General features: G+C 43.5%; 2 protein-coding genes across 2 annotated transcripts in view; one reads left to right on the forward strand and one right to left on the reverse strand.

The window, feature by feature from the left end:
* Nucleotides 1–566: 566 nt before the first annotated feature.
* Nucleotides 567–16884, reverse strand: LOC105867663 (uncharacterized). The gene is made up of 6 exons (XM_076004619.1): nucleotides 16586–16884; nucleotides 10469–10490; nucleotides 9498–9836; nucleotides 8014–8139; nucleotides 3376–3666; nucleotides 567–1309 (listed from the first exon to the last, which is right to left on the reverse strand). Exons 1-6 carry the CDS (start codon nucleotides 16882–16884, stop codon nucleotides 1259–1261), a joined length of 1128 nt encoding a protein of 375 aa, XP_075860734.1. The 3' UTR covers nucleotides 567–1258.
* The window catches only part of DLGAP5 (DLG associated protein 5), a 50734-nt gene continuing 45047 nt past the window's right edge, over nucleotides 16646–22332 (forward strand). The window contains exon 1 of the mRNA XM_076004018.1: nucleotides 16646–16723. The gene's annotated coding sequence lies outside the window, so the exon portion shown is untranslated. The remainder of the gene's footprint in view (nucleotides 16724–22332) is intronic.

Here is a 22332-nt window from a genome sequence, read left to right on the forward strand (position 1 = left end):
CTTTATTTTAGGATGGGAGTGAGCCAGTCTGAGTTTGACTGAAACGGTTGCAGAGCCTGAGTAATTAAGGAGAGAGTTGCCACAAGAAAGAGGGACTTCTTCTCCTCTGCCTTGTGAATGTCACAGCGCTCTGCTGGCCAGCCTCCATTGCCACAGTCTGAGCGTACTGGAGGGGGAAACCAATGACAGCGTTTGGAAATTAAATGAAACAGTTCCTTGAAAGTTTTCTGCTTGGCAACCACTCCAGAACTCTGTAATAGAGTCTGCAACAATTCAATGTACTGAGTCAATTTAGACTGATTCTGCCCCATGTGTTAGCCTGACTGAAAAATCCCCAGAGCTGAACTCACCCTTCCTGGACACAGCAGCTCCAAGCCTTCTCCAGGTCTCTGCAATGCTGTTCGGGAATCTCCTTCACTCCAGAGAAGCCTTCTGCCTTTAGGACCCTGCTTGATTCACCAGTTGCCTAGATGCCACCAGGAGTTACCTATTACCCAACCAAGACAGGTCCCAGGCAGGATTGTCACCAGAGATTTGAAAATAGTAAGAGACAGACACAAAGTGTAGTTTACAGTGACTGGGTTGCTAGCGGAACTCCCATAGAGTCAGGGGTCCTCCAGCATTCCCATGAGCCAACAGTGAAGTCCCACGTCAGTATTTATTGGTATATCAAGATATTGTCCTCAATCATAGAATCATGTGTACAGATCATCTGTGTAGGTTTCGAGGCTCCCCAAGGGTTTCCAGGGACCCTTACCTAATTCTGTCTACAACAGTAAATAGTCACAAAATTTTTCTGAGATAAACATTTTAAGCCCAAAGTTAAGAATAGACCTAGCTTAGCATACAAGTTAAAGATAAAAACGCATAAGGCAGGAACACTGAGCCTACAAACTAATCTGTTTCTCTACAGTGAGACATGTGGTCAGGAGTGAAGCAGGAACAGCCTTGAAGTTTATGATAGTTCCGGCTGAAAGTTGTCTGCTGGGCTGGCATTTTTCAATCAGTTTCTTATCCTTGGGCCCTATGCCAAGCTCTGCTTGCACAAGCTCCAGCTGCTGCCTTGCAGTCGTCCCTGATGAGGGGAATGTCTCCCTTGTTGCTAAGCAGCTTCTGGTCTGAGAAGTAATACGCCCAGAAATTCCTTCAAGACAAAAGTACTGCAAAACTCCTTAAACTTTCCATGTCTCTTAGCCCTATTTCCCAACATCTCCCCCTTTCTCTATAGAAGCAAGTTGATGAAGTTCAATAGCCATCACTACGAGACATTGGTCTCAGGAGGCTCCTCTTCTTTGGGGTTTCCTCTAGACTGTAAGTAAGCACAAGCAAATGATTAAAATAATTCCAAAAGTTACTATAGCGGAACTCCCATAGATTTTAAGAAGAGAAAATGAGTTAGCTGACTCCATTACAGATGAAATACTATTAATAATGTCAGACTCAGAGAGTAGATCAAGTCTGTGACTGAAGGTACTTAATATTGCCTGTTGTAAATTTCCAATTTCTTCAGTCAAATTTCCTTAAGTAGATGTTTTTTACTGTTTTCCCAAGGAAACCGAGTCTGATTACATATGGGAGGTGTAACACAAAATTGAGTGATATTCCAATCGCAACAGAGTCTAATTTGTTTTTGTAGGCTTATAACCTGGTCTCCCAGTAAGGTGACCACTTGTTGTAAGTTGGCCACCTGAGTAGCCAATTTGTTATCACTCTGATTTTGTGTGGAGCATAATTAATTTGATTCATGATGCCAATTATGAACAAACTCAGTAGTTTGCATGGTTTGATGAAAAGCCACCCCTGCTGTGGCTGCAGAGGCGATCATAGCAATTATTCCCAAAATAGCTGCTGTTAGGGGACCAAGAAATCCTTTAGCATGTTTAAGAATGTGGTTAAGTTGGGGGGAGGGGGGGAAATGGGCATTTATTGAAACCTTAAAATCTGTACCCTCATAATATGCCGAAATAAAAAAAACAAAAAATTAAAAAAAAAAAAAAGAATGTGGTTAAGTAGCTTGTCTAAAAGGAACATTGCTGGGGTTTCTTGCCAGACTCTATTCACTTTAATAGGTAACCACAGCCCCATTCTGACTTTGAGAATATAAAGTATTTCTATGTAAGGATTAAATTTTATGAAATTGTCAATATAGGTATATTAAGAACAGTAGTTATAGGTCACAAGGAAGGAAGATTCATTATACTCAGCAGGCCCAATCATGAATAAGTAAGACAGTTTAACACAAGCTTAGATATATAATGAGTAGAGTTCAAAGAAAAGGCCACTCTCAGCTACAGTTTGTATCTAATCTCTGTGTGCTAAACCAGGCCCATAGAGGGTGCAGAGCAGCCAACAGTTTCCACAATTGATCATCAATAAGGCCATTTAAAATGTGAGGGGCCGGGGGGCTCCTATCATCATTCAGCCATCTAATGTGACTTTGAAAGCCAGTGTCTTTTACAAACATCGAGGTGGCAGTTTTATTCTAATGAAATTTTTTAAGATTGCAAGAGAGGAAGCAGTATACCCATAGGGACTCCAATCAAGCATGTAACTGTAAAATGGTGATGTAATAAGAATGCATTCCATGTGGGCTCTACAATTTTCCCATTGTACCCAGGTTTTAGAATAATTACTACTGCTTTACCAATAGGTACATTTGTGGATACAATTTTAGAATTTCCAAATGAAGAAAAAGAGGCGGTTAGGAGTTATAACCAGGCCTTACTCTTACTGCCAGATGATTTGCTGGTGACCATCCAGGTTTGGGTAGCAGGCTTTTTTTCTTTTTTTTTTTTTTTTTTGAGACAGAGTCTCACTTTGTTGCCCAGGCTAGAGTGAATGCCGTGGCATCAGCCTAGCTCACAGCAACCTCAAACTCCTGGGTTCAAGCAATCCTCCTGCCTCAGCCTCCCGAGTAGCTGGGACTACAGGCATGCGCCACCATGCCTGTCTAATTTTTTCTATATGTGTTAGTTGGCCAATTAATTTCTTTATATTTATAGTAGAGATGGGGTCTCACTCTTGCTCAGGCTGGTTTCAAACTCCTGACCTCGAGCAATCCGCCCGCCTCGGCCTCCCAGAGTGCTAGGATTACAGGCGTGAGCCACCGCGCCCGGCCAAGGTAACAGGTTTTCAATAACGAATATCTTTACCAATACATATGGGAGGGCCCTCTGTTCTAACTTCATATGTATTAATGTTGGTGCCTACCTCGTTGGGATTCATTGGACCACGATAGTCATAGAGTCCTGGTAGCCAATTAGAATCATTAACAAATACTAAAAAAGGAGTGTCAGCCCAGTTGACAATATTATTTAAAGGTAGATTAGGAATATAGGTATAACAGTGATAGGTTTGATTGCCAGATCCACCTACCGCCATGCTCACCACGCTGATCACAGCAAGAAAAAGGTTTGCAGCCGTTTTAGGTACAGATGTCTGACACAGTATCTTTTCTGCTTCCTCATAGGTCTTCTTCAGCTCGCCCCATGTCATGGGTTGTGACTTTATTTTTTTGAATTGGCCCTTCTTGGGCTTTGGTTTCTTCTTCTGAGAATCCTTTGTCAGGGCTTGGTCCGTAGAGGGTGGCATCCTCTGCTTTTTCCCCTCGGGTGGACTCTCTGAGCTTGATTCTTCTGCTGGGGATGCAGACCGTTTGTCTGTCATCTGTCAAAACACAAGCATAACCTTGACCTATACCTTTGCCCATCCTTCTATTTATTTTCTATATCATCTTTCCCCTAGATGGGCTGGTGAGGAAAAGAGTCTGGTTGTTGACTCCCATTCCAATGTTTCTCTACTGCTATTAAATTGTCTTCTTTACAAATATTCAGAAAATTTAGAGTAAATAAGTCTAGATTTATTCTATCTCTGGGGGACTGTGTTCCGCCTGCTTTTCGTTTTAATAATTTATTTTTTAAGGTTTGATGAGTACGTTCTATAATGCCTTGTCCTTGAGGATTTTAAGGAATGCAGGAATGTGTTTGATATTCCATTTAGTGCAAAAGAGTAACTAGTATAAGCAGGGGATTCTCCGTTTGGATGGTGCCTAAAACTCCAATATTTGTAAAACAGGAGTATAAGTGTGCAAATACATGTTGAACAGTTTATCCAGGGGATGGAGTAGCCATAATGAGACCAGAATGAGTATCTATTGTAACACGTACATCGACTAATTGCCGAATTCAAAAATATGTGTAACATCCATTTGCCATAATTCATTTGGGGAGAGGCCTAGGAGATTAACCCGCCCATGAAGACTAGGCTGATTGTTTGGCAAGTGGGACACTGAGAAATGATATGCTTGCCTTCATTATTTGTTATGTAAAATTTTTTAATTAAACCTTTAGCATTGGCCAGGCACGGTAGCTCACGCCTGTAATCCTAGCATTCTGGGAGGCCAAGGTGGGTGGATCGCTCAAGTTCAGGAGTTCCAAACCAGCCTGTAGAGACCCTGTCTCTACTAAAAATAGAAATAATTAATTGGCCAACTAGAAATATATAGAAAAAATTAGCCGGGCATTGTGGTGCATACCTGTAGTCCCAGCTACTCAGGAGGCTGAGGCAGAAGGATTGCTTGAGCCCAGGAGTTTGAGGCTGCTGTGAGCTAGGCTGATGCCATGGCACTCTAGCCAGGGCAACAGAGTGAGACTTTGTCTCAAAAAACCAAAACAAACAAACATAAAACCTTTAGTATTAATATGAGTTAATTGATGAAACTGAGTTGCTTCTTCAACAGAGCCAACAAGTAACTGATCTACTTTCTCACTGAGAGCAGCCAATGGGCCCGGGAAGGTTAGTGTGATATCTAATATGAGTAATAAAAAGTGGAAACTGGCTATTCCAATAATCAACTGAAGTTGCTGAAACAGCTTGGAAACCTCATCAGTTTCTGTAATAGTGACTGTTTCCAAGGCTAGAACTGCATGTACAATGTATTGTGAGTCACAAACAAGATTTAAGGGTGAAGTAACATCTTGTAAAAGCTGAGTGTTGCTCGCAGTTCTACTTTTTGTGCTGAATTATAAGGTGTCATCCACACTTTAGTTAAAGGACCTCAATAACCGGCTCGACCATTGCTACTGCCATTAGTAAAAAAGGTGGGGGAATGAGGTATGGGCATGGATTTCACTATTTTAGGTAATATCCATAGAGTTAATTTCAGAAATTGAAATCATTTGTTTTTTGTATAGTGATTGACAATTGTTCCTACAAAATCAAATATACCTGATTGCCAATCTAGATTTTGTTGATAAGCCATGTGAATTTGTGAGTCAGTAGGAAGAACGACAATGTTCTCAGGACCTTGGCCACTAGTTGTTTTACTCTTTGGCAGCCTTTAAACATAATCTGACCCATATTGTCCAAATATGTTGTAAGATGTTTCTGTTGTTTAGGCGGGAGAAAAATCCACTCATTTATACCCACTTCTTGAATTAAGGTAGCAGAGGGAGAATGTTACGATGGGTAAACACTTAAATCCACTCTTTTCTCAAGATTCACTTTAGACAGTCGAGCTTTGTGAATATGAGATTGAATCCACGCCAAATCCTCTTTAGCCGCCTCAGTTAACTGACGAGGACTGCTAAGATCAGAGTCGCCCTTTAGTATATCAAAGAAGTTGCTTAAAGCGTAAGTAGGAATACCTAACATACGTCTAAGCCAGTTCATGTCTCCTAGTAATTTTGGAAAATCACTCAGAGTTTGCAATTTGTGTATACATATTTGAACTTTTTGAAGAACTATTTTATATCAATGAGAGACCTCAGATAAGTAAATGTATAATCCTATTGGACATTCTTTTCAGTAATTATTAAACCAAATGAGGCAATACTTGTTTGGCCTGTCAGTATAATTGTTCAAATTTTTCTTTAGATGAACATGCAAATAAAATGTCACCCATATAATGTATACTATAACTATGGGGAAAACAGTTTTGTAATATTTCCAAAGGCTGATTGACAAAATGTTGGCACAAGGTCAAGCTATTAAGCATGACCCCAGGCAAGACTTTCCATTTGTATCATTTAGTTGCTTGCTGATTGTTTAAAACAAGAACCATAAAGGCAAATTTTTCTCGATCAGATATTTGCAAAAGGCTTCTAAAATAACAGTCTTTTAAATCCACTATTACAATATGCTAATCTTTAGGGATCATAGTCAGACATCGTAGTTTCCCAGCTGAACAGTCCACATTGGTTGTATAACTGAACTCCTGTTTCTTATATCAGTTAACGTTTGCGATTTACTGGATTCGTGTTTAAAAACAAATACAGGGGAGTTCCACTGACAAGTGGACTCCTCGGTATGTCCTGTTCTTCTACTAATGTTGGAAGAGCACCCAATTGTTCTCCTACTAATGTTTGAAGACCACCCAATTTTTCCTGGTTTAGTGGCCACTGCTCAGTCTATACAGGCTCTTGTGATATCCATTTTGAAAGCCAGCATATAGTGGTGCCCTTAAGAGCAATGGCCACTATCCAAAATTTGGATACCCTAAACGAAGTCAAGAAGAGTCCTCTTTTGGCTCCAGGAAAGTCTTAGCCCCTTGGGGGTGCCTGCCCAGGGAAGGCCCCAGGATACGAGGTACCTGGGTAGCCCCCTACCCTAGGAGGCGGGTTCCCCCACAAGCCAGGCCATCCTTGAGGATTTGGCTTTGCAGACCCAGATAACAACGCATCATTAAGCTGGAACTAAAGACATAGCAATTACAAGACAGAAAGCATTCACAAAAATAGAATTTTTAGGAAAATGGACATATATGTTCTAAGAAGGAGAGGAATATGATAAAGGTATAAAATTCATATCAGTAAGCTTTATTTCACCTACTAATAGTTTTGAGTATCAAAGATGAAGTTGAGAAGAGTGCTCTTTTGGGGTCCCAAAAGTCTTAGTCCCTTGGCCTTCCTTACCCAAACCAAAACAAGGATTATAATTCAGATTAAGTATCATTTGTTTAGCGGGAGCAGATAAACTAGGTATACGACATAATCTCCTGATTGTTGTAACAAATCTCTCCCCCAAAGACTGACTGCTATTTCAGCCCAATAAGGTTTTAGGGTGGCGGTTTATCAGGGCCACAACAATTCAATAACAGGACTAAAGTTAGACTTTGGGATTACATATGCTTTTTCACTTTATTCTTGCCTTCCATTATCTTGCCATTATTCTTGCCTTCCATTATCCTGTGGATGCATTTTTGTAACTTGCTCAATATTTGTTGACTTTTAAATACATTAGTCATAGTTCCAATTAGATTAACTACTATGGGGACATGTTGTAAAGGCAAAGCAAGTCAGCCAAAAGCCTTTAGAAATAATTGTAACATCAGCCTCAGTATCTACAAGTCCAACAAAAGATCTACCATTTAGTTTGATCTCTAGTTGAGGTCGCTGATCATTAAAAAAGGTTGCCAATATACTTTAGTTCCATTACTCCCAAACCATCCCTTTTTTCAGACTCATAAGGAGCAAAGGGAGGGGGAAACGGAAATTCATCTTCAGAATTTTTCTCTCCTTCATTCTCTCTATGGATCCATATTGTGGACCAGTAGCTAAAATTAGCGGCTGTTTCTTATCCTTGCCTGATTCCTACGGAAGATAGTATATAATCGCCTCTTCTGTATGAAAGCCAGGTTCTGGATCTGGCACTGTCTTTATTTTATGACAGGAGAGAAGTGTCTCAATATCAAGTCTGATAGAGATAAATGCAAAGCCTCAGTAATTAAGGAGCAAAGTTGTCACACAGAAAGAGGGACCCTATCACCTCTCTGGCGCACGTGCCGCAGAGCTCAGATGGCCTGCTGCCACTGCCGCAGCTTAAGTGTACCGGGAGGGGGAAACCCATAGCAGTGTTTAGAAACTAAATGAAATAATTCCACAAAAGTTTTCTGCTTGGCAACCACCCCAGAAGTCTGTAAGGGAGCCTGCAATGATTCAATGTACTTAGTAAACTTGGACTGATTCTGCCCCATTTGTTTCCCAGACTGAGGGAAATCCCCGGAGATGAACTCACTCTTCCTTGAGACTGTGGCTCGTAGTCCTCTCCAGGTCTCTGTGGCGCTGTACGGGAATCTCCTTCACTCTGGTCAAGGCTTCCGCCTACAGGAGCCTGCTCACTACGCCAGTTGCCAGAAGTTACCTACTCTCCCAACAAAACAGGTCCCGGCAAGATCGTCATAAGAGAGTTGCAAATAATAGAGACAGAGACAAAGTGTAGTTTAAAGTGATGGGGAAGTCAGGGGTCATCCAGCATTCCTGTGAGCTAGGAGGCACTGAGTGAATTCGGACAACAGTATGTACTAGTACAGCAATTAGTTGTTAATGGTTACATATATATGTGAACAGATTATTTGTTTAGGTTTCAAGGCTCCCCAAAGGTTTCAAGAGATCCCTTAATTAATGCTATCTACATGAGCAAATGGTTACAAAACTTTTCCAAGATAATCTTCTTAAGCCCTAAGTTAGGAACAGACCTGGCTGAGTATGTAAGTTAATGATAAAAATGTTAAAATTACGTATTTCTTTATCTAGTCCCTCATTCACTGAGACATGGGATCAGCAGTGAAACAGGAACAGCCTTGAGGCTAAAGATGGCTGCAGCTGCAGGTGTCTGCTAGGCTGACATCCTTTGACTGGTCTCTTAACCATTGGCCCCATGCTGAGCTCTGCCTTGCATAAGCTGCAGGCACTGGCTTGAAGGCCTTGAGATCCCTGCAGCTTTGTAGTCTCTCCTGATGGGTGCAATGTCTACCTTGTTGCTAAACTGCCTCTGCTCTGTGAACTAATAGGCCCACAGATTCCCTCAAGACAAAAGCCCTGTAAAACTCCTAAAACTTTCCATGTCTCTTAACCTTATTCCCAACACCCCACTACTCTATAAATCTGAAAGGGAAGGATCTGGGACTGAGATGTGTCTGGATCCCCCACAGAGTTTTGTTTTACATTTAGAATTCACTTACTCAAATGGGTTTTAATTTGCATGAAAATTCACTCCTTAGGCCAGAAATTATCTTTAGAAGGTTTCTGAAAACCAGATTACTTTGGTTCCTCCACAAATTCACTCAATGACTCTGAGCAAGTCATCTATTTCTCTATTGCCCCATTTCCTCGGGTGGAAAAGGAGAATAGTAACACTATCTTAGGGAGGGGTAGTGGGGTTAAATGAGATAATCAAGGTAGAGGCATACTGCCGGCACGTTATGTACTCAGAAAAGTGTTTGCTAAAAATAACCAAAACTTTCCCCAATTACTACAATCTTAACTTCATTTATATTAAGGCAGCTTTATCAATGCCTTCAAAAGATACATTACCTTCTCTCTATACTATCAGCACACACAATAATCTTAATATGAACACTTATTTTTTTTCTATTGGGCCACCATACACCCATGGCTTGTCCTTAGAGCCATACACCCTGGCTCTAAGTGGCTTCTTTAAAGCTATGGGTCTCCCTGAAGTCCTCTGTGCACCAAGTACATGAAAGGATTCCATCTTACCGGTAGTCCAGCAGGGCTGCCATAGGGGCCGGCAGCAGGGTAGGCTCCCGGAGCACTGGGCTGTCCAGGAGGTGGGTAGGCCCCAGGCCTGCCTGGTTGCCCCAGGTAGCCTCCAGGTGCAGGTGGTACAGGATAAGCTCCAGGTGCTGTAGGGCCAGGGTAGGCACTAGGAGGCCCCTGCCCAGGATAAGCCCCTGGGGGTGCCTGCCCAGGGTAGGCCCCAGGATATGAGGCACCTGGGTAGCCCCCTACCCCAGGAGGCAGGTTCCCCCACAAGCCAGGCCATCCTTGAGGGTTTGGCTTTGCAGACCCAGATAACAACGCATCATTAAGCTGGAACTAAAGACATAGCAATTACAAGACAGAAAGCATTCACAAAAACAGAATTTTCAGGAAAACAGAAATATATGTTCTAAGAAGGAGAGGAATATGATAAAGGTATAAAATTCATATTAGTAAGCTTTATTTCACCTACTAATAGTTTTGAGTATCAAAGACTAAAGTTAGACTTTGGGATTACATATGCTTTTTCACTTTATTCTTGCCTCCCATTATCTCAGATCCTGTGGATGCATTTTTGTGACTTGCTCAAGTCAGGAGCTACCTCTCCTCTACCTTCAGCACATACTTTCTACTCAACAAGCGAGAAACAATCACAAACATCGGGACGCTCACATTGCATGTCCCTTCCTGCTGCTCAGAGGATTTCTTAGCTCCTGCCAGCAGAGTCCACTCTTCTATTCTGGGCCTTTTGCTGAAAGGGTTACTGTCAGGAAGTCCTAGGCCTCTCTCTCCCTGGCTTCTTTCTCAAATCTGCTGCTGGAAACACAAGGCTCCAGCTAACAAGCCCTCATTTGACAAGTGAAGCCAAAGGAAGTTGGAAAGGGAAAGCTGTGGTAAAAACAAGACCCCCACCCCTCAACCTATGTGTGATGTATCTCAGGGGAAGAAAACAGACATAAAATACTTACCGAAAAATTCTCTGCCATTTTCCTGAGGGAAAAAAAAGAGAGAGAGATTATCATGTGGTCCTGAAAGATTTCACTTAAATTGAGCATCACCACTATTTCATTGGACAGTTCTAGTCAATCTACAGGCATTAATGCCTAAGTCAATAATGTGGAACCATAAAAACAACTCACCAAGGGCTAGGGATACTTTCCAGCTAGGTTCCCGAACTCTATTTAACTCATGAATTTCAACTTTGATCACACCAGCCTGTGTTCTGAATCTCAAGAGTAAGAGGCCATACAATGCATGAGGGAGGAGGAGGAGGAGGAAAATGTTCTGCCCCCTTCCTAGGTAAGAAATATAAACAATCATGGTTTATCTTTGGCTCTCCCTCACCTGCCTTCCTGCACTCTTTCCGGCACCCTTACCAAGGGCTCCGTGTGTTAGTATAGTATTGCCCACCTCCCCTCTGTTCCCACTAACAGCCCCACTCAGGTTTGTGAAGGAAAGCAGTGTTGACTGACTCCTGCTGAGATAGGAAAGGCAAGGACCTCCAGACATAGCTGCTGCTCCATTATTTATTCCTACATTTACGCACAGTTATGCCTTCTCTGGGCCAGGTGGTTTGTCGACTCCTGTTTGGGTATAAAGATAAACAGATCTGTATGGTCAAAAGGCCCACAGTCCAGTAGGGCAGATGACAGGCATTCATGGAAATAAGAAGTCATCAATGCTGTGAGTCAGACTGTGTGCCATGGAATTTAAACCCAGAATGCTTACTGCTAAGAGGGGAAGGGAAGGTGGAGTTAGAGCTAAGCTTTCCAGGACAGGTGAGATCTGGAAGATTTTTTTTTTTTTTAAAGACACTCAATATGCCAAATAAAATCTTTGGAAACTAAGGTTGAAAAAAAAAGGGCAGCCAACACTGAAAAAGCCATTTTGGGGTTTGCCTTGCCCAGTGCCACAGGGGTGGTCTTTAGACATCATTCCCCCTTTCTCTCACTCCTTCAGCAGTGCCAAGTCTTCAAAAGCACAAGAGGCTCTACAGCTGCTGCAGGTACTCCCGTGGTGAGGGGAGGAGGGCAGCTTCTGGCTTTTGCAGCCAGGGTGAGTCTTCCTAAGCTCAGGATCACCTGTGCTATGGCCAAAATTACCTGCACCTTGAAACAATCAGAATTTCTTACTCCTTGATTTGTCCACTTGTGACATTTACTCAATAATTTTAAACAATGGCATTGCTCTCAAGGGGTCCAATAAATATCAACTACTTGATAGGTTCTAAAATTGCAAAATATTAAATTTCATAAAAACTCAAAACAGACAGAGCTACTCCTAGGACTTACTCTGTGCAGCATTTACACACACTGGATATTTTATATGGATTTAGTATTACTTATTTGAAATGCTTGGGATCAGAAGTGTTTCAGATTTATTTTTATTTTGGAATATTGGCATATACCTAGTTAACATTCCTAAATCTTAAACACCAAAATGCTCCAAAGAGCATTCCCCCCTCACCCCACCTCGTTTTTTTAAGACAGAGTGTTGCTCTGTTGCCCAGGCTAGAGTGTCATGGCATTAGCCTAGCTCATAGCAACCTCCAACTCCTGGGCAAGAGCAATCCTCCAGCCTCAGAGTCCTACATAACTGAGACTGCCAGTGCACGCCACCACACCTGGCTAATTTGTTTATTTTTAGTAGAGACAGGGTCTTACTATTGCTCAGGATGGTCTTGAATTCCTTACCCTCAAGGAACTCTCCTGCCTCATCCTCCCAGAGTGCTAGGAATACAGGCGTGAGGCACCATGCCGGGCCTAAAAATCTTGAGTTTTGGTTGAAATCAGTGGTACACTAAGGACATGATGCAGGGAACCGGAGATATTTACTGCAAAAATCCATACAATAAAAACTTTAAATCTCCAACAGATCACACCAGGTGGTAGCACTTTCCCCATACCCAAAAATCCCTCCACACAAAGACAGGCATGGGTAAAGCTCCAGCTAGGTTTCCATATTTGCCAACCTCTTCATCACAATCATAGTTTTAAAGTTTGCTATAATAAAGTCCTGTTCTCTTGAAATGGAATAAAATGGAGGTTTATTAGCACCTACACATCTTAAACTCTCAGAAGGGCCCATGTTAAGATCCCTGGGTCCACTGAATAAGAATTCTGGGATTGGGCCCAGAATCTGTTGTTAACTTTAGATTGGAGTTTGAAGGGACTTTAGAGGTCATGTGTTAGATCCAATCAATGTAAGAGTGTCAGTGGGGCTCTGGATTTGGGCTGGGGTACTATTAATAGGCTAGGAACAGGGGTAAGGCAATAATGCTTGATCAAAAACCAGGCAGACATAGGCCGGGCGCCATGGCTCACGCCTGTAATCCTAGCACTTGGGGAGGCCGAGGTGGCCGGATCGCTCGAGGTCAAGAGTTCGAAACCACCCTGAGCAAGAGTGAGACCCTGTCTCTACTATAAATAGAAAGAAATTAATTGGCCAACTAATATATATAGAAAAAATTAACCAGGCAAGGTGGCGCATGCCTGTAGTCCCAGCTACTCGGGAGGCTGAGGCAGGAGGATTGCTTGAGCCCAGGAGTTTGAGATTGCTGTGAGCGAGGCTGATGCCAGGGCACTCACTCTAGCCCAGGTAACAAAGCAAGACTCTGTATCAAAAAAATAAAAAAATAAAAAACCAGGCAGACAGTCCATACTGAAGTCCTTATTCTAAGGGGAAAAAACAGACCCATTTTGTTACTTATTATTCTCTCCTTAAAGCACCAGAAAGTAATGGCCTTTTCACTACTAATTCCCTCTTCAACTTCACCTCCTCAGCTTCTTTGACACAGCTTTCCCAGCTCTCTTCTCTTCTTCCCCGGCCCTTAAAGATCAGTGTTCTTCCAGGTTCTTTTTCTAGACCACTGCTCCACTTAAACTATATGTCTAAGTGATCTCTTGTAGTTTTACTCTCCCACCGTTCCACAGGCATGCTCTCCCAAACTTCATATCTATTGCCTGGTGGACATGGATGGACTCACCTGGATGTCAAAAGGAATTTCAAAATCAATAATACTAATTGATAGCCTCAAGCACCTAGTCTATCAAGCCAGAAACTTTAGTCATTTAGATACCTCCTCCCTGACCCACACATCCAATCACCAAGACACTAACTTATGCCCTCCTCTGCATCCCTAGCACAACTGTCCTATCATCTCTGCTACACTGTTGTTAGCTACAGGAAAGCCTACCTTCTGTCAGTGCAACGCAAGGTGCTGGAGCCCACTCCAGCCAACCTATCAGCTTTACCCTAGCATACTTCACATTGGAAGACTTATTCACAGAACCATGACCACTAGACCAGGTAGGGAAGTCCAACCATATCACTAAGATTTTTTTTAGGCAGCCAGGACTGCAAAACTAACATAACAGCCTCACATTTTTTTCCTACCAACCTCTATCCTAAAAATGTGAATTTCCTTCTACCCATTTATTATCATAAGTTTACTAACCACTCGGGATAGTAAACTGGATACTAACCAGTTACTTACTATCCGGTTACTTACTAACGCTGGTTAGTAAGCTGGATACTACTGATGCAACTATGAATGAAACATTACTGCTGCTCTTAGGGAGACAGAAAAGTAAACAGGCAATTATAGCAGAATGATATACCTGTCCTAAGCATAGTACACGGTGTTGTGAGTCCATATGAGCATGGGAGAAGACAGAGGGAAGAAGTGTGGATGAAGTGGGGAGAGAGGGCCACCAGCACCACACTGAGACTTGGGGAGGTAGGAACAGGTCACAGATGCCCTGATTTTGCAAGTTAAGCCTTAAAGTCCTCAGAGGTTCAAAAGTAAATGATGCTTGGTGGAAACTCGGGTAGAGAAATAAAGAGAGTGTCAATTAAGGCGTTAGGAGTGGAGAGATGGCAAGTAAATGGAGCAATAAGAAAAACAAACAAGATTCTAACCACTGACTAAAAATATGGATGAGAGAGAGGAGTCAAGGATGGGTCCTCATCTATGGCTTCACCAACTATATGAAGAGTCCTACCTCCCAGTGAGGTATCACAAAGGTGGTGGCTGAGCGTATTTAGAGTAGGAGAGGCAGAGCTGTTATGCTGGGCTTGAGTGTCTGCAAGACAGAAATAGCCACAGGTCAACTGATTCAGATCTGATAGAGAGAAACAAGAGTAAAGGAAGACACCAGTTGTCACAGAAACAATTCAATGAGCAAAAAGTTTTCAGGATAGAGATTACAAGTCTTTTTTCAGGATTTCCCACAATGAACATATATTATTTTTAAAATCAGAAAAAAATATACAGCCGGGCGCAGTGTCTCACGCCTGTAATCCTAGCTCTCTGGGAGTCAAAAGCGGTGGATTGTTGAAGGTCAGGAGTTCAAAACCAGCCTGAGCTAGAGTGAGACCCCCTCTTTACTAAAAATAGAAACAAATTAACTGGCCAACTAAAAATATATAGAAAAATTAGCAAGGCATGCTAAAGCATGCCTGTAGTCCCAGCTACTCAGAAGACTGAGGCAGGATTGCTTGATCCCAGGAGTTTGAGGTTGCTGTGAGCTAGGCTGACACCATGGTACTCTAGCCTGGGCAACAGAGCGAGACTCTGTCTAAAAAAAAAAAAAAATATATATATATATATATACACATAAAAGGAAGGAGCAGTCACTTTAGACTCTGCAGCCAGGTAAAATAAACAAGCATGTTCCTTTGGTGCTAGTGACTGCTTGGTGACCCTGTCATGAGGAACTGCAGTGGACCCAAAGGCATAGTGCCTGGGGGAGGGTGACTGAAGGGTGAGATAGTGAGCACTCACTACAACTCTCTCACTAGGCCTGGCTGTGAAGGAGTCTCCATACATACTGCCACCTAAATCCTTTCCAGGAATATGGTGAGATGTAACAAGTCAATATAACTTGACTAACTTTATTCCAGTGAAGGCCAAAATCCCACTTTCAATAATTCCAGTATTCCTTTTGGACTCTTGTGCCTAATTGCAGCTGAAAGCTGGAAAAACTCTCACCTAAAGAGAGCGTACAATCTCAAAATGAAGCCATGGAAGATAACTGAACTGTATTAGGAGAAAAAAAAAAAAAAAAAAAAACGTGCATGGATAAATCCCAAAGCCTAAAGAGTCACACTAACTCTTGTCTGTAGAGAGGCAGACGGGACTGGTGAGCAATCAAACGGCAACGTGTGGCTAGAACAGGGGAAAGGACCAGTTTTCTCTTAGTGCTAATAGGAAGCCATGACATCAGAGGTAGATGCCTGTTTTCTTCCTTCTTAGTCTTCAGCCTTGCCTATCAAAACAGGTTAGAATTGAAATCCAATGAAAAAAAAAAAAAAAAAACAGGTTAGAGGATCAGGCATTTCCCGTTTCTTCCTGCTTCAGTTAAGGGCAGGAATACCAATTCCAAAAACGGGTCATTTACTAGCGTAAAAGCCATCCTTTGTTTATAAAAATCAGAAGAATAAAAACAGAATAGTACATGAAGGAACCTCTTATACCTTCAGAGGAAAACAGCATACAGTAGTAAATGCACCATTTGCTTCTTAAAAACTGTAAAAGCTTCCAGAGACCAGCCAGCCAGGCCAGGGAAGCATCCGAGCCTCCGTCCTGCCCCGTCCCCGAGGAAGGTTAAGGACAAGCGCCAGCTCACCTGCGCCGGGGCAGGCACGAACGGAGAGGCCGGGCGCGACACGGGCGAGGCGACCCCCACCAGGGCCCGACTTCCTCGCCCGCGCGGTGCCGCGGGTAGGAGCGGCGGTCCGGTGCCTGCTCTCGGCCTAACCGAATCTCCTCCACTTCAGCCCCGACCCGGGACCCCGCTCCCGCCCGCCGGCCCGCGGGACCCCCGTGGCCCGGGAGACGCGCAGCGCCCGACGCGTGCGTGGGCGGAGGGCAGCAGGAGGCGCGGGCCGCCGGGTCCCCGCTCGCACGCGCCGGGCGGCCGCGAGCCCCGGACCTGCCGGCAGCGCCCGCGCCCCGCCCCCACCCTCGCGGCGCCCGGGAGCGCAGGCGGCCGGCGGGAGGGGGCGGGGAGCGGCCACGGTGGCCGCCGCGGGACCCCAGCCGCGCCGCCCTCCCGCCACGCCCCACTCCTGCCCCGACCCACCTGCGCTCCTGCCCCGGCTGGGGCCTGGCCCAGGGCTGCACCAACCTGAGGCGGCGGCGCCGGTGGCCGAAGCTGTAGGCCTGGCTCGCTACCCACTGCGCGGCGGAGCCCATCGCTCGCCCATTTGATTGGCTAAAAGTACGTGACGTAACGCGCCGGCCCAATCGACGGTTGGCCGGGGGGCTGGGCCTGGAACCAGGGGTGGCAGCGCCCCGGGGGCGAGGAGCGGGAAAGTCAAAACGAAGATCAGAGCGAACCCACTGGGGTCTCCCAGAGACAGAGAGATAGAGCTTGAGCATGACTGCAGGGAAGGGACTCAAACCCACAGGCCAGTCAGGATGGGAGTGACGCCAGGGTGCAGTCAACAGACCTGACAAGAGTATTAATTCTCAGGCTTGACCCGAAGCTATAAATGCTATTAGATACTGTTCGACAGCCTAGCGGACTCGGGTCCCAGTCTTGGTTCTCCTACGTGGAGGGCTGAGGGCTGAGCGTCAGAGTTCCAGTCTGTAAACTGAAGAGGCTGGAAGAGTCCCTTCTGACTCTCATGCCTTCCCATGCAATCGTGTCAGGAATGCCTACCAGAAAGTAGATAAACGTTGAGGTTGACAATCTCGAACTGTTAAAGTCTGTAGAAGCTTGCAGAATTATTAATGATGAATACGTTTTTAATACTTTACATTCAAATCAGAGGGCCAGTGAGGAAGCTTTTTTTTTTTTTTTTTGAGACAGAGTCAAGCCTTGTTGCCCAGGCTAGAGTGAGTGCCCTGGCGTCAGGCCTAGCTCACAGCAACCTCAAACTCCTGGGCTCAAGTGATCCTTCTGCCTCATCTTCCCAAGTAGCTGGGACTACAGGCATGTGCCTCCATGCCCGCCTAATTTTTTCTATATATATTAGTTGGCAATTAATTTCTTTCTGTTTATAGTAGAGACAGGATCTTGCTCTCCCTCAGGCTGGTTTTGAACTCCTGACCTCGAGCAATCTGCCTGCCTCGGCCTCCCAGAGTGCTAGGATTACAGGTGTAAGCCACCACGCTGGCCTGTTGACTCTTTTCTTTAAGGTCTAGTGTGTGATCATTTGAACTGCTGGTATGTAGGAGAAAAATATGTATTCTCTTATTTGGTCAAGTTTGTTAATTGTATTGTTCAGATTTTCCATATGTTCTTGCTAACTTTTTGTCTGTTTAGCCTATCAATAATAAGAAAGATTTGTTGAATGTCTCATAATGGTGAACTTATCTTTTTATTTGTAGTTCTATAAATTTAGCTATTTTATCAGATGCATACATGTCTCAACTTGGTGACTTGAACATCTTATCATTGTACTGTGACCTGTATCATCCCTAACAATGTGCTGGTTTTCTTTTGATTAGTATTTGCCTGATATACTATATATCATCTTTTTTCTTTAGCTCTTTATATCCTTATGGTTTGAGCAAATCTCTTATAAACAGCATATATCTAGATTTACAAAATCCAATTTGGTGGGTTTACTCACATTTATACTTACTATAATTATTGATATATTTGTAACTTTTTCTATTAATCTGTAATTTTAGTTTTTCCCACTTTTCTGTTTCCTACTTTTAAAAAAAGTCCCTAATTAGACAGAAATTTTAGTGTGTCCTCTTGGCCTTTGTTTTCCCCTCACTCCAACCTTCGGTACATTGATATTAGCTACAGACTTAAATTTTAGGGCTTTATAAATATGTTTTTTTCCTTTGGCCTTAGCATTTTTTTTTTTTTGAGAGAGTCTCACTTTGTTGCCTAGGCTAGACTGAGTGCCTTGGCATCAGCCTAGCTCACAGCAACCTCAAACTCCTGGGCTCAACCAATCCTCCTGTCTAAGCCTCCAGAGGAGCTGGGACTACAGGCATGCGCCACCATGCCCGGCTAATTTTTTCTATATATATTAGTTGGCCAATTAATTTCTTTCTATTTATAGTAGAGACAGGGTCTCGCTCTTGCTCAGGCTGGTTTCGAACTCCTGACCTCGAGCAATCCGCTCGCCTTGGCCTCCCAGAGAGCCAGGATTACAGGCGGGAGCCACGGCGCCCGGCCTGGCCTTAGCATTTTTTAAACAGTAATTTTTTATTTCCTCACCTTCAAATATCTATTTTCACTTTTCTCTATCCACTAGAGATCTTAGTTGTTGCTATATAGGAGCAGTCATAGATTGTACCAAAAAATTAAGAAAGGCAGGGGGAATCAAAAGCCAAACTAATAATTTCTTTCCTAATTTATTCTCCTATTGCCTCCTGCCTCAGGCTATATTCATCGTTCCATAAACATCAATTTAGAACAGATATATTGCCCAAGAATTTTCTGGTTTTTTGATATCTTGGTGTTTACCCCATATCTTGGCATTTTTTTCCTTCTCTAGTTCCTCTGAAATTGATCTAAAGATAAAATTAAAAAATTGGTAAATTGGATTTTATCGAACAACAGTCAACTCACCAATGATGCTATTAAGGAAATGAAGATGCAATCAACAGGGTCAGGTTTCCCACTATTGGAGTGAGATGTTACAGATAAGCAAGGGGAGTTTAGAACAATTCACATGGTAATGGATTCAAGTTGGAGACATCAATATAAACTCATAATTATCTTAATATAGATAGATGTTTATGTATAGAAATATTTATAGATATGTATGCACACACAGATTAGTATAGACAGGTATATTTCCTCATTCTGTCAGCTAAGAAATTTCCCCAGTAGCAAGGAACACATTTAGTGCCCAGATCTTGGTTTTTGTTTTTTTTGGAGACAGAGTCTTGCTTTGTTGCCCAGGCTAGAGTGAGTGCCGTGGCATCAGCCTAGCTCACAGCAACCTTACACTCCTGGGCTCAAGTGATCCTTCTGCCTCAGCCTCCCAAGTAGCTGGGACTACAGGCATGTGCCACCATGCCCGGCTAATTTTTTCTCTATATATTAGTTGGCCAATTAATTTCTTTCTATTTCCAGTAGAGACGGGGGTCTCGCTCTTGCTCAGGCTGGTTTCAAACTCCTGACCTCGAGAAATGCGCCCGGCTTGGCCTCCCAGAGAGCTAGGATTACAGGCGTGAGCCACCACCGCACCCGGAACCAGATCTTGGTTTTTAAAAGGAACCAGATGACCAGGCACGGTGGCTCACACCTTTAATCCTAGCACTCCGGGAGGCCGAAGCGGGGCGGATTGCTCCAGGTCAGGAGTTCGAAACCAGCCTGAGCAAGAGCGAGACCGCATCTCTACTATAAATAGAAACAAATTAATTGGCCAACTAATATATATAGAGAAAAAATTAGCCGGGCATGGTGGCACATGCCTGTAGTCCCAACTACTTGGGAGGCTGAAGCAGAAGGATTGGTTGAGCCCAGGAGTTTGAGGTTGCTGTGAGTTAGGCTGATGCCAAGGCACTCCCTCTAGCCTAGGCAACAAAGCAAGACTCTGTCTCTAAATAAATAAATGAATGAATGAATGAATGAATGAACCAGAGCCAGGCGTGTTAGCTCACGGGTGCCTGTAATCCTAGCAGTCTGGTAGGCGGAGATGGGCGCATTGATCAAGGTCAGGAGTTCAAAACCAGCCTGAGCAAGAGGGAGACCCTGTCTCTACTATAAATAGAAAGAAATTAATTGGCCAACTAAAAATATACATAGAAAATATTAGCCAGGCATGGTGACACATTCCTGTAGTCCCAGCTACTTGGGAGGCTGAGGCATTAGCATTGCTTGAGCCCAGGAGTTTGAGGTTGCTGTGAGCTAGGCTGATGCCACAGCACTCTAGCCCAGGAAACAGAGTGAGACTCTGTCTCAAAAAAATAAAATAGCACTCTGCGAGGCTGAGGCGGGCGGATTGCTCGAGGTCAGGAGTTCGAAACCAGCCTGAGCAAGAGCAAGACCCCGTCTCTACTATAAATAGAAAGAAATTAATTAGCCAACTAATATATATATAAAATTAGCCGGGCATGGTGGCGCATGCCTGTAGTCCCAGCTACTCAGGAGGCTGAGGCAGAAGGATTGCTTGAGCCCAGGAGTTTGAGGTTCCTGTGAGCTAGGCTGACGCCACGGCACTCACTCTAGCCTGGTCAACAAGCGAGACTCTGTCTCAAAAAAATAAATAAAATAAATAAAATAAAATAAAATAAAATAAAAATAAATAAAAGGAACCAGAGTTCCTTGGAGAAATGGCTAATTCTAGTACTATGACAGGAAAAATACAAGATGAGGTTGGAGTATCTTATACTGCGAAAAAGTAAGAAAGTGCTACTTTCTTACTTTAGTAGAAACAAATAGAAACAAACAAAAACACACAATGATGAAGCTATGTCAAAGTGACAGAAGAACAAACTTGAAAGAGCTGCCAATGACTAATTTGTGTAACAAAATAAAGTAGTATGGGAGTATAACCTAAAGTATAAAATAAATATTCAAGACTCCAAGGCCGGGCGCTGTGGCTCACGCCTGTAATCCTAGCTCTTGGGAGGCCGAGGCGGGCGGATTGCTCAAGGTCAGGAGTTCAAAACCAGCCTGAGCAAGAGCGAGACCCCGTCTCTACTATAAATAGAAAGAAATCAATTGGCCAACTGATATATATATAAAAAATTAGCCGGGCATGGTGGCACATGCCTGTAGTCCCAGCTACCAGGGAGGCTGAGGCAGAAGGATCGCTCGAGCCCAGGAGTTTGAGGTTGCTGTGAGCTAGGCTGACGCCACGGCACTCACTCTAGCCTGGGCAACAAAGCGAGACTCTGTCTCAAAAAAAAAAAAAAAAAAAAGACTCCATACTGATATAAACAAATGATTGAATAAATAAATAATGGAGAAGAAACAAATCTCTACTGTACAGAATAATTCTAAATAGTTTATATAGACACTATATCCTCAAGGAGAATGTAGCATAACTTCCCAGTCCTTGAGTGGGCTTTGCATAGTGACTTCCTTCCAAAGAGTACAGTATGGAAAGGGGGAAAAATAGGAACTTTACAGTGGGGAAATCTGACAAACACTACCTTAGCCAGGTGATCAAGATCAATGTTAAGGGCTGGGCCTGGTGGCTCACGTCTTTAATCCTAGCACTCTGGGAGGCCCAGGCGGGGCGAATCGCTCAAGGTCAGGAGTTTGAAACCAGCCTGAGCAAGAGAGACTTGGTCTCTACTATAAATAGAAATTAATTGGCCAACAAATATATATAGGAAAAATTAGCTGAGCATGGTGGCACATGCCGGTAGTCCCAGCTACTCAGGAGGCTGAGGCAGCAGGATTGCCTGAGCTCAGGAGTTTGAGGCTGCTGTGAGGTAGGCTGACGCCATGGCACACACTCTAGCCTGGGCAACAAAGTGAGACTCTGTCTCAAAAAAAAAAAAAAAAAGAAGAAGAAGATTAATGTTAACAGTGATAAATAGTGTTGATGGTATGTACTCGATGTGATATAATGAAAATGGCACTTTACCTCTGTCGTCTTTCTCCCCCAAACCTATAATCCCAGTCTATAATTAGAAAAACATCAGACAAATTCCAATTGAGGAACTTTTTACAAAAGCCCCCTAGTTCACTTTAGCGACCAGGTGTGGTGGCTCATGCCTGTAATCCTAGCACTTAAGGTGAGGCCCAGACCAGGCCTGCGCCAGGAGGATTGCTTGAGGCCAAGAGTTCAAAATACTTGATAATACTCCTTAAAACTTAAAGGTCACTAAAAAGAAGGAAAGTCTGAGAAACAGTCACAATCCAAGGAGCATGACAACGAAATTTAATATCCTGGTTGG

The sequence above is a fragment of the Microcebus murinus genome, chromosome 6, assembly GCF_040939455.1.
Source record: "Microcebus murinus isolate Inina chromosome 6, M.murinus_Inina_mat1.0, whole genome shotgun sequence".
NCBI classification, from domain to species: domain Eukaryota; kingdom Metazoa; phylum Chordata; class Mammalia; order Primates; family Cheirogaleidae; genus Microcebus; species Microcebus murinus.